The sequence below is a fragment of the Myotis lucifugus genome, unplaced genomic scaffold (genome assembly GCF_000147115.1).
Source record: "Myotis lucifugus unplaced genomic scaffold, Myoluc2.0 scaffold_2, whole genome shotgun sequence".
Classification (NCBI taxonomy): Eukaryota; Metazoa; Chordata; class Mammalia; order Chiroptera; family Vespertilionidae; genus Myotis; species Myotis lucifugus.
Window position 1 is genome coordinate 14,185,541 of NW_005871050.1, and position 12,491 is coordinate 14,198,031.

General features: G+C 37.9%; 1 protein-coding gene across 4 annotated transcripts in view; it reads right to left on the reverse strand.

Annotated features, from left to right (window-relative positions):
* Positions 1–12,491, reverse strand: part of GRIA3 (glutamate ionotropic receptor AMPA type subunit 3) — a 325,805-nt gene that overhangs the window by 46,604 nt on the left and 266,710 nt on the right. For all 4 annotated transcript variants that reach the window (XR_001348947.2, XM_006082142.3, XM_023758256.1 and 1 more), the window contains exon 12: positions 11,119–11,317. Coding sequence is in view for 3 of the 4 variants with exons in the window: in XM_006082142.3 (XP_006082204.1) it covers positions 11,119–11,317 (199 nt within the window). In the remaining variant the exon portion in view is untranslated. The remainder of the gene's footprint in view (positions 1–11,118; positions 11,318–12,491) is intronic.

Here is a 12,491-nt window from a genome sequence, read left to right on the forward strand (position 1 = left end):
GGCCAAAAATCTGAGAGTCATTCTTGGTTCTTCCCTTTTGCTCACAAATGTCATTCGAACCATCAGCAAATTCTGTGACTTTACTTCCAAAATATATTCTAAATCTGACCACTTTACACAATCTTCATCACTATAACTCAGTTATATAACCTAGTTATATGAAGAATTCCATTCTTCAGCCACACTGGTCTTTTCCTATTTCTTAAATGTGCCAGGATTGTTCCTACCCCAGAACCTTGACATTTGTTATTTCTTCTGTTTGGAACTCTTCCATCAGATTGCCACATGGCTATCTCTTCTTGTTATTCAGGTCTCTAAAAAAATGTTCTCTCCTTAAAGAGGCTTTCCCTCCCAAACTTCTAGTTAAAACAGTGCTCTCACCCTAGCTGGTTTGGCTCAGTGGATAGTGCGTCGGCCTGTGGACCTAAAGGTCCGGGGTTTGATTCTGGTCAAGGGCACATGCCTGGGTTGTGGGTTCGATCCCCAGTAGGGGGCATGCAGGAGGCAGCCGATCAATGATTCTCTCTCATCATTGATGTTTCTCTCTCTCTCTCTCTCTCTCTCTCTCTCTCTCTCTCTCTGAAATCAATAAAGATATTAAAAACAAACAAAGAAAAGAAACAGTTCACTCTAACTCTGTCATTATCATAATATCCTATATTACTTATTGGTATCTGAAATTATTTTATACATGTATTTGTTTACATGTTGATTGTTTGTCTCTTTCTAACAGAATGCAATCTCTTTGAAGGAAGAGATTCTGTCATGTTTCTCCTATTGTATCTCTGGTGTCTAACTTGGTGTGTCAGACATGTTTCCCCTATTGTATCTCTGGTGTCTAACTTGGTGTGTCAGACATGAATATTTATTTACCTACATGAATATTTTATTTAATTAAAAATGTAGAAAATGAATCTGAACACAGGACAGTACCTAATAGCCTTTTTGAAAAACAAAACAAAACAAAACAAAACAAAACACAAAACAAAACAAAACTCATAGCAATGTTTTGTTTGTGTGAACTGCCTTTTCCTTTCAAAGTGGACTGCACCAAGCATTCTAGTTAATTGAATATTCTTGTTGAGTTTCATTAAATTGAAATTTTACTTGATCCTTATGGTCAAGTTTTTAGACTTCGCATGGTGATGAAGGAGAATCCTATATAATAAAATGCTAATATGCAAATCGACCAAACAGCAGAATGACCGGTTGCTACGATGTGCACTGACCACCAGGGGGCAGAAACTCAATGCAGGAGCTGCCCCCTGGTGGTCAGTGTGCTCCCACAGAGAGAGTCCTGCTCAGCTAGAAGCTGGGCTCACAGGCTGGTGAGCACAGTGGCAGTGGCAGGAGCCTCTCTCACCTCCGGGGCAGCGCTAAGGATGTACAACTGTCAGCTTAGGCCCGCTTGGACATCCCCTGAGGGGTCCCGGACTGCAAGAGGGTGCAGGCCAAGCTGAGGGATCCCCCTCCCCGAGTGCACAAATTTCATGCACTGGGCCTATAGTTGTAAATAATTAACTTGCTCAAGCTTGTCAGATGAACACAAGGAAAGTTTAATTGAACAGATGGGCTCCTTTCCTCTGACTGGGAGGCTATTAGGTGATTTGACTTTGTCAGATAAGAAAGTGAGATCCTGAGATGAGTTCCTCTAGGGGAGAGAGTTTCAGAGTTCTCACAAAGATCTGGAAATTCTGTTATTTATCCTGGTGTTGTCTGAGAGAGTTGGCAGCCTCAAAGAGAATAAAAACTTAACCCCCTTAGGCTTTCTGGGTTGTGAAATGCTCTCTGTAAGCAAGTAGGTTACCTGGGAGGATTAACAGAGATGGGCTAATGAAATCCATATGGTTGGTTAGTTCTTGGCAGATGGCCTGCATGCCACCTTGGAAGCACCTAAAGTTTCTAGATGGCCTTCAAGAGAAGCTCTAAGTTTTGCATGTTGAATCTGCAGGCCACAAAAAAATGGCTAAAAATGGACTGACTGACTAGGGGATGAGGTAAGAAAAATAAAGGAGGATATAAATGAGCTTCTTCTCTTCCCCAAAGCCAGAACCACCCCCCCCACCACCTCTCTTTCACTGAACCAGCAGAGTTTATTTTATTTTATTTTATTTTTTAGTATTACCATTCTCTCACATCTCCACAGAGTCTTGTATGGACAGTTTATGTTTTAATTGCGCTATTGTGAGGCTCTTTTCCTAAAGTCTGCTGGGATTTGAACCCTTTATGCTTTCAAAGAGCTTTCTGTGACATTATCCTCTTACCAACCCCATAAAGAAGGTAGAATAGAGAATATTCCCCTTAACAGATGAGGAAACAGACCAAATTCCCCTTACCCAAAGAAAAACAAGAAAGTCATCATTGGTTGTTGAATAGAAATCATTTTCTTGTACTTTCCAGTTTTATCCACACTGTGACATATCGCTTGGCATATCAGAAACTTTAACAACCCTAAAGTTTCCACCAAAAAACTACTAAAACTGACAAATGAATTCAGTAAATTGACAGGGTACAAAATAAATACTTAGAAATTGGTTGTATTTTAATACACCAATAATGAATTATCAGAGAGAGAACCTAGGAAAACAAACTCATTTACAGTTACATAAAAAACAAAACAAAAACAAAACACCATACACACCTAGGGCTCTGGCCAGTGTGCTCAGTTGATTGAGTGTCGTTCTGTGCACTGAAAGGTTGCTGGTTTGATTCCTGGTCACAGCACATACCCAGATTGCAGGCTCAATCCCCGGTTGGGGTGTGTGTGGGAGGTAGCCGATCAATGTTTCTCTCTCACATTGATGTTGTTCTCTCTCTCTCTCTCTCTCTCTCCCCTCTCTCTTTTTCTCACTCTTCTTTCCTCTCTCTGAAATCAATACAAACCATAAAAAACACCTAGGAATAAATGTAACCAATGAGGGAAAAGACCTGTCTGTACTCAGAAAATTATGACACTGAAGAAAAAAATTGAAGAAGATATAAATAAATGGAAACATATACCCTGTTTATAGATAGGAAGAATTAGCATCATTAAAATGTCCATATTACCCAAAGCAATCCATAGATTCAATGCAATTCCTATCAAAATACCAATGGCGTTTTTCACAAAAATATCTAAAATTATACATGGAACCACAAAAGACCCCCAGATAGCCTCAACAAAGGAAATCATTAACAAAATGAAAAGACAACTGACTGAATGGAAGAAAATATTCATCAATGATACATCTTGATGACAAGGTTAAGATCCAAAATTTATTAAAAAACCTCATACAACTCAACACCAAAAGCCACACAAACAATCCATTTTAAAAATGGGCAAAGGACCTGCATAGAAACTTCTCCAAAGAGGATATACAGATGGCCAAAAGACATAGGAAAAGATGCTCAACTAATAATCAGAGAAATGCAAATTAAAACCACAATGAGATATCACCTCACACCTGTCAGAATGGCTATCATCAATAAATCAACAAACAACAAGTGTTGGTGAGGATTTGGACAAAAGGGAGCCTTTGTGCACTACTGCTGGGAATACAAATTGGTGCAGCCACTATGAAAAGCAGTATGGAGTTTCCTCAAAAAAAGTAAAAATGGAATTGCCTTATGACCCAGCAATTTCACTTCTGGGTGTATATCCAAAGAAGTCTAAAATACTAATTTGAAAAGATATATGTGACCCTATATTCATTGCAGCATTATTTATAATAGCCAAGCTATCAAAACAACCCAAGTACCCATCAATAGACGAGTGGATAAAAAATTGGTGGAACATGTATACAATGGAATATAATTCAGCCATGAAAAATTGAAAATCTTACTATTTGCGACCACATGGAGGGTATTATGCTAAGTGAAATAAGTCAGAGAAAGACAAATGCCATGTGATTTCACTTTGATATTGAATGTAAAGAACAAAATAAATGAACAAACAAAACAGGAACATAGATGCAGAGAACAAATTGATGGTTGCTAGAGGAGATGGGAGGTGGAGGGCTGAGTGAAAAAGGTGAAGGGATTGAAAAGTACAAATTGGTAGTTACAAAATAGTACTGGGGATGTAAAATACAGCATAGGAAATGTAGTCAATAATATTATAATAACTATGCTAGGCGGGTACTTGAAATATTGAGGAACCATTTTTTAAAGTACATGATTGTTTAACCACTATGCTGTACATCTGAAACTAATATAAAATAATATTGAATGTCAACTGTAATTGAAAAATAAATTTAAAAAAGAAGTACAAATTGACAGTTACAAAAAACAGTCATGGGGATATAAAGTACAGCATAGGGAATATAATCAATAATATTATAATAACTATGTATGGTGTCAGATGGGTACTAGACTTATCAGGGTGATCACTTCACAAGTTATATAAACGTCTAATCACTATGTTGTACACATGAAACTAATATAATATTGTATGTCAACTGTAATTTAAAAAATAATTAAATAAAAATAAAAATGTCCATGTCAAATGTGACTGTATTAGGTACTGGAGTCTTTGGAAGATGATCAAGTCATGAGAGTAGAGCAATTATGAATGGGATTATTGTACTGATAAAAGAAACCTCACAGAGCTCCCTAACCATTTTCACCATGTGAGGACCCAGGTAGGAATCAGCAACCTACAACCTTGAAAAGGGTTCTCACTAGAAACAAAACATGCTGGCACCCTGAACCTGTACTTTCAGCCTCCAGAATTGTGAGAGATACATTTCTATTGTTAATAAGCCACCAAGTTTGTGGTGGTTTTTTTTCTGCTTAATTGAAGTGTAGTTGAAAATAAAATGTAAAGATATTTAAAGTAAAAAAAAAGAATGCTGTCAGCTGATTTCTTTTTTGAAACTTCATTGTTTAAAGTATTACAAATGTCCTCCTTTCCCCCTATTGACCCCCTCCAAATACATTTTATCATGTTATATTTTTGGTTTATTAAGAGTCTGTATAAAAATGGATATTGCGTTTTTATTAATGCTTTATTGAAATCTATGGGGAAAAATTTGACCCTTTTTTCTTTTTTCTACTGTATAAAAAGATTACATTAATAGATTTTATAAAACTACAAAAAAGAAACTATAATATGCCATGAATAATAGAGGTTTGCTGTGTTTGTGGCATTCACTCTAGTTTTACTGATGTCTTCATTTTCTTTGACTTCTTATAGTGGATCCTTTTGAGGTTTTCAGAGCATAGAAAAATGTCATTTAAAAGTGTGTGTAAACTTCCTTTTCTAATTGATCCATTAGGACAATAAAAATGAAGATCAATCAGGAGATGATACAGATTCCTTAACATGTGCTGCACTAGAGGCTTGATTCTTGCATAACATCCCATGTTTCTGTGAATATTCACATCAGAAAGTCACTGAGATGGAATGGACAGAGGACCCAATCTGGACTCAGAGCATCAATCTGGGCTCAGAATTCTAGCTCTTCCCCATTAAACTGAGTGACATCAATGTCATCTTGCCTTAGGTGTTTCCTCTCTGAAGTAGGTGTAATAATACCTCTTCTGGTTGCATTGCAGGATTGTTGTGTGAATTGGATATGGTAATGTTTGTGAATAGGCATTGAAAATCGACAGCCCACTAGATTGTGAGCTCCCAAAGTGTAGAGACCATTTCTGTTTTATTCATCCCCTAGCTGACCTTTCTGCTGGGGTTGAGGAAGTATCATTAACCCTACTGTTATTCACCATGGAGCAGACCCATACATAGGTTGGCACAGGCCAGGAAGTAACTCTATAGAAATAAACACTGTCAGCTGTCCTGGATGGATATCATATAGTTTTCTGAGATACCTATATTAAAATTTTTTTCTGAGAGTATAATTGCCATACTGTAGTATATAGTTTCAGGTGCACAACATAGTGATTCACCATTTTTATATCTTATGATGTGATCACCACACTTAGTCTAGTAACCATCTCTCACCATGCCAATATTTTAAGTCAATCTATTCCCCCAAATAACCTATAAATATGGTGAGAAATCCTGTCTAGGTATTTTCATATGAGTTGGCAAAAGACAAAAATTTAATTTTGTTTATAGAGATGGATCCTCAGTGCTTAGCATGGAGCATGGCACATAGACCATACTCAAGAAAAGAGTTATTGACAGAGTGATAAATAAATAATGAATAAAAATATCTCAGGCATTATTATTAGCCTGCCTTTGTTGTCACGTTTTCTCCTTTCTCTTAGGTGTGCTGTCAGTTGTGTGTATAGTTGTCAGGTCAACCTCACTCTTGGAAACTGTCCTTTCCACCCAGTTTGAGACTTGACTGAAAAAACACCTATGGAACCATAGATCCCTGGGTGCTGAAGGCTAGGAAAGGCCAACAGCTGTCTGACTATACCTTTCTCTCTTCCAGAGGCCTGTTTGGCCAGGCCTCAGCATCCCTTTCCTTGTACCTGCCTCTCTACCTCCAGGATTGACCTATAAGGTCTATGATTCTTGCTAGGTAAAATAGTATATGACATAAGAAAGTAAGATTTTTTTGATAAGGTGGCATCAAAACATTTATGTAAACATTAAGAAAGACACATTTTTCTTTTTAAAATTGCCAAATAGTATGTCTTTGACATACCATTCCTTGATGTCAGCTTGTCTCTTATTGTTGCTAGTATGTGGTTTGAATATGTCTTCAAACATTTGGCCACATCATATGTGTCTTCAAACCAATTAAATTTGTTTGCAATTGTCCACATACAGTGTCTGTCAAGATCTCAAATTCATCATAGTGCTTGGTGAGAAATTTTTTTAACAAAAGGATTTTTATAGTTCAGGGGTAAGGGAGGTCTGTTGTGTATATAGCTCAGTTGTAATAAAGCTTAAAGATCATGTCAAAATATCAATATACTCAGCATAGGTACATTTGTGGGGAGATTTTCCTCCTTTTCCCATATTATTAAAAAGCCCTGTAATGTGGACTCCAATTAAAAATGCTTGTATATATATATATATGAGATTCTGAATGTCTAAGCAGTATCTGCATACTTTTAGTAGGGACTAGTTCCCAAATCACTTTGGGAGGGCTCTTCTTTTTGCTGCCTGAATTTAAAAAAATCATAAATTTAAATGACAACAGTATCAGTTAAAGTCTAGTGTTGAAACAAAAACATTCTCCATGAGTAATTCATCTGTGCTTCCTGGGGCTTACAATGCTGCAACTCAGAAGACAGGACAGTCCCCCTGATGGTCTCCAGACAAAGTTTAATTCTTCTGTCCTGCCTAGGGCCCTAGAGTGCCACTCCTCTCCTTTTATGTTTATTTTCTAAAATTGGTTTAAATTAGTATTCAACATTTCATTTTAAAAAAGCAACCTTCTTTTATCCCTCAACTATCTTCAGTGAGGATAAGTATGTGGGAAAGAAATCAAGCATTGTAGTTGTCTTCTAATATTTCTAGGAGTTTGAAGGCAGGGAGAATTTTGGAATTGCTTTTTCTCCCAGTGCTACTTTTTAACACAAATCTCCATCAGGTTAAATTTCCAAAACCTAGTAGAGAATGATTATTTCAGTGCAGCTTTCCAAATCATAGTGGCATTTCTCTGGGCAATGACAATAAAGCTGTCGATTTCTTTTTTAGCCTGGCGTGCCTCCACTTCTGGTTGGGACATTTAGTTTTGGAGCTGCTGTCTTAGGAAATCAGTTTTCAAGTCAAGAGGGTTGTTGGTAATATTTCAGATGTCTCTTTCAGCTGCTCCCTCCCTCCCTGCCTTTCCTGAAGGAACAAGTCCCTCTGTGCCAGTGACTTTATGTGATTTGTAAGATAAGGGCTAAGGATAGCTCAGAAAATGAGAGAAACAAAGGAATCATTAAAAAATACCATCATTTTAATGGTTGCCTTACTCAGGATGAGTAAAAATGTCTGCAGGGCAATTAGAAAGGAATTTTATTTTATTTATTTCTCTCGCTTAGTGGAATACCTAGAGGGCTGGCCCCAGGCTGTTTTATGGTATTGCTATTTGATCCCTGTGGTTTTAGTATGGAGTGAAAATGGAAAGAAATGAGCTCATGTAATGTTTGTAAATGTTGCATGTGATCTTGTTTTATCCTCTAAAGTTCAGAAAGCATGCAATCAGAGGTTCCCAATTTTTTCATGTGTGGAGGAGTTACTGTTCTTAAACTTGCCTTGAGATTATCGAAGGTTGAGAGGGAAGTGACATGCTATGGCAGTTAAGTCCCTGAGGGATGATGTGTTCTTGCTGGCTATCTTATCTGCTCTATGGGGCTCAAAGAGGGTGGAGTGGAGGATACAAAGAGGACAAGTGGCTTAGAGACCACTTGGTTGGGCCCCCAGTATTATATGAATACCAAGCTTACCCTTTGTTAGTTTTACATAACATTTTAGTGCAAGCAAACTAAAGAGTTGAATTTTCTATACTGCTCACTTCCACTCTTAGATCATCAACCTTATGTGCTGCCCTGAAGAACTTTCCTATGGAGTCCCAGTGCTGTCACCAGCAACCAATTGGGGAAAAAGAAAAAGTGGCAGATGCTGGAATTAGAAAATGCTTTGCACTTCCTTATACCTAGAAATATCCACCTCCTTCTCTAGTTAGATTTTCAAAACAACTCCATTTCCATACAAATTATTCATTGGCTGTAAAGGTCACTAGGAATTGGTGAGCATTAGAAACTGCAAACCAATTAGAATGTGGCAATAGCTTTGTTCAGAATTAAATGTTGATTCAAATGGACTCCAGTAATATGATGCTCTTTAATGAAACCATCATTTCATGGATTAGTAGATGCTTTCCTCGTTTTTGAGAATGACACAAAGTGCATGGGGGATGGGGTCTGGGCATGGGGACAATGACTATTTGGTCACACTTTCAAGCCTTTGTACTAATAAATCTTCCAGAGAGACTCCTTTGCCTGCAATAAGGATGAATGCTTTTGAAAGCTTAATGGGAATTGATGCCATCTATCGATTACCATTTAAAGCACACCTTCCTAATTTCTAATCATTGTTAAAAGAAAGGTGCTTTCCAGTGGAACAAGTATGTCTTATCAGAGGGTCTAAGTCTGGTGTCTTGATAGCGTAAGTGGTCAATTACTTCCTATAGCAACTTGAAGCCTATTGGATGGTGAACACAATCTCTGTTGAATTTGATACCAAACCAGATTTCCATGGAGCAGATTATGTGCTGACTGCTCAGCAGATGGAAATCCCTGGCTTCCTGCCCTGAAATGTGTGAGTGATTTCATGGGGACAGGGAATTATTCCCAGAGAAGCTTCTGGGACTGCCATAGTAGTGAGGGTCAAGGCCAGGTTAGTTCTAGAGCAGCGGTTCTCAACTTGTGAGTCGTGACACCTTTGGGGGTCGAATTACCCTTTCACAGGGGTCGCCTAAGACCATCGAAAAACACATATATAATTACATATTGTTATTGTGATTAATCACTATGCTTTAATTATGTTCAATTTGTAACAATGAAATTGGGGTCACCACAACATGAGGAACTGTACTAAAGGTTCGCGGCATTAGGAAGGTTGAGAACCACTGTTCTAGAGGGTCTTTGTATTATTTTGATGCTTCCAATACAGGACCTCTCTCCCTGGTTGGGGATTATGATCTATTTGGTCAACAATGGTAGAAGTGTAAAGAGTATTCAGAGCCAATGAGAATTCTTGAAGGGTTTCAGAACTAACCCTTTCTTCTCCAGGGACTGAAAAACAGCTTTTAGTTAATTGCCATAATTCCAAGAAACACACCCCCTCTGGTTTCCCATGAAATAATTGGACCAATTTCATGATGATATATGTATAAATATATTTCTTTATGATTTCTTAAAACAAGCTGGTTTATAACCAACATCTGTTTACTCTGGACCTTTGAGGAAAAGTCAGTACCTATACCTGCCATCCAATAACTTGATTATAGGTTGGCGAGAGTGACTAAATGCTTCCTCTCTACCTACTACACAGGTGGTTTCTGGATCAATACTACAACCAGTTGCAGTGATTATAGTAGCAGGCAGTGGTAATGTGTAAAATGGGTTCATTTATTTTTTTTAAATATTGCTTTTTTGATTTCAGAGAGGAAGGGAGAGGAAGAGAGAGAAACATCAATGATGACAGAGAATCATTGATTGGCTGCCTCCTGCATGCCCCATACTGGGGATCGAGCCCACAACCCAGGCATGTGCCCTGATCAGGAATAGAACCGTAATCTCCTGGTTCATAGGTTAACACTCAACCACTGAGCCATGCTGGCCGGGCTAGAATGGTTTCATTTTCTAATCAACCACCATATTTTCCTGGTTGGGGCAACTGAAAAAATATTTGAGTTCTTAAACAGTCCATTGGTAGCCTTTCTTATAGTCCAGTTGCTACAGAACAAAGATCTTGATAATTTATGTATAAGTGGTTTGTCCATCACATTATCTTTCTATAATTTTCTGCCTCCATTTCCTTTCATCTTTCCTCTTGATAGTGTTTATGTAACTTTTGCTAGTGAACAATTTAGTTTCCTCACCCAGAGTTGGCCTCCAGGGAGGGAGTTAGAGGGGAAAATAAGTCTTCTCATGAAATTTAAAAACAATTATTGCTTCCCTGAAAATTAAATTATCAGCATGTCCATTAATACTTGAAACAACTGTAATACATTTCAATAGAAAACCAATGTCTAAAATAGAATAGGTAATTTTATAGTCCTTCAGTCTTCAGAGTCCTAGACAGAGTCAATTACCTAACTTCTGTGAACTGCTGAGACACAAAATCACTGCTTTTGTAAAAGCTAGAAAGGAGAATATCTATTACTTAGTTCAATACCCTCATTATTCAAGAAAGGGAACCGAGACTGACAGAAGTTAAATGACTTGCCCAAGGACAAACAATCACTTTGTGGCAGGATTGAGATTCAAACCTGGCAGTTCAAGCTTAGAGCTCTTGGCATGCCACTTATGTCACACACAAGTCTTAATTCTAAAGGACAATGAATTAAGTCAGCAACCAAGGAGTGCTATATTTACTAGTAAGATTCTCTGCCTTGATAACATTCCCACTCTTTTCTAACCCACCCTTATAGCACTGTGAATTTGCCTTTGTGAGAAGATGATATAATAAAAACCAGCAAGCCCAATTAAATGTAAAGAACTTACTCTGAAAAATTCTTTTGTTGATCCAGAGTCCAGGGTCCCATATGCAATTTCAGTCTGCTTAGCTAAGTCTTCAGCACTCTCTATGGGAGAAACCATCCTCTCCACAGTCAGGAAAGCAGCGAGATTGGCAGTATAGGAAGAAATTATGATCAGGGTGAAGAACCACCAAACCCCTCCAACAATGCGCCCAGAGAGTGACCTACAAAATGAAACAAAGACAAATTCAGACCCAGAGGGGCCAGATTTCAGTTTAAGTAATCCTTATCTTTATTTCTGTAAAGAGGACTGGTTTTAGTGTAGCTGATGAGGGAGGGAGGTAAATGATATCAGGGAATTAACATATCAAACAAAAGTAGCACGTTAGTAACAACCACCCATGTTATGATGGCATATGATGATACATGCATAATGCTCTTTAGGTCTATATGGGTTCAAAGCAGGTTTTTTTTTTAATTGCAGGAAAATATCTTCTTTTTACCAGCTCCAGGTTACATGTAATAATTGCACTTATTGGATCTTCCTCCTGTGAGGTTTGCTGGGCCACCCATACCTGTGGAAGATTGCATTATTTCCTTTAAGGCAAGTGATTCTCAGCTTTGTCTGCACAGTAGAATCACCTGAGATCTTTTTAAAAAATCTTATGCTTAGATCCACCCAAGACCAGTTAACTCAGAACCTGGGAGATCAGACCCAGACATATGTATTTTTTTAAAGCTTGCCAGGTGATTGCAATGTGCAGCCAAGGTTGAGAACCACTGATATAAGGCAATGGCATGGGGGAAAAAGCCACAAATGTTTACATAATTGAAGAGAAATGGGTAGGTGCTGGTAAATATTCACTTGGAGTTTAATAAATCTAATGAAAACATGGCCATTTTGTGGAGTTGGTCACCCATGAGGCGAGGAGCCATAAGATGGAGCTAATACCTTAATAAATAAAAATTTAAAAAAAGATGGAGCTAGTGGGCTTAGGAGCTTAGCTCCAGGAATCAAAACTTTTCTCTTTTACTGACTAAGCCTTAGCTCACTGGAGATACCTCAAGTGAAGTAGGAAACTACCTGTACAATAGGATTTGAGAGGTACAATAAGGTTTGTCTCCTCCCCTCACCCCCATAACCAACCAAACAAAACCACCCTCACTGGCCTACCACAGAAATTCTTCAGGAGACTTTGTCAAAATGTTACAAAATAGTCATGGGATGGTAAAATACAGCATAGGAAATGTAATCAATAATACTGTAATAATTTTGTATGGATGGTATCAAGGGAACACTAGACTTATTGGGGGATCACTTTGTAAGTTATATAAATGTCTAACCACTATGCTGCATACCTGAAACTAATATAATATTGAATGTCAAATGTAATTGAA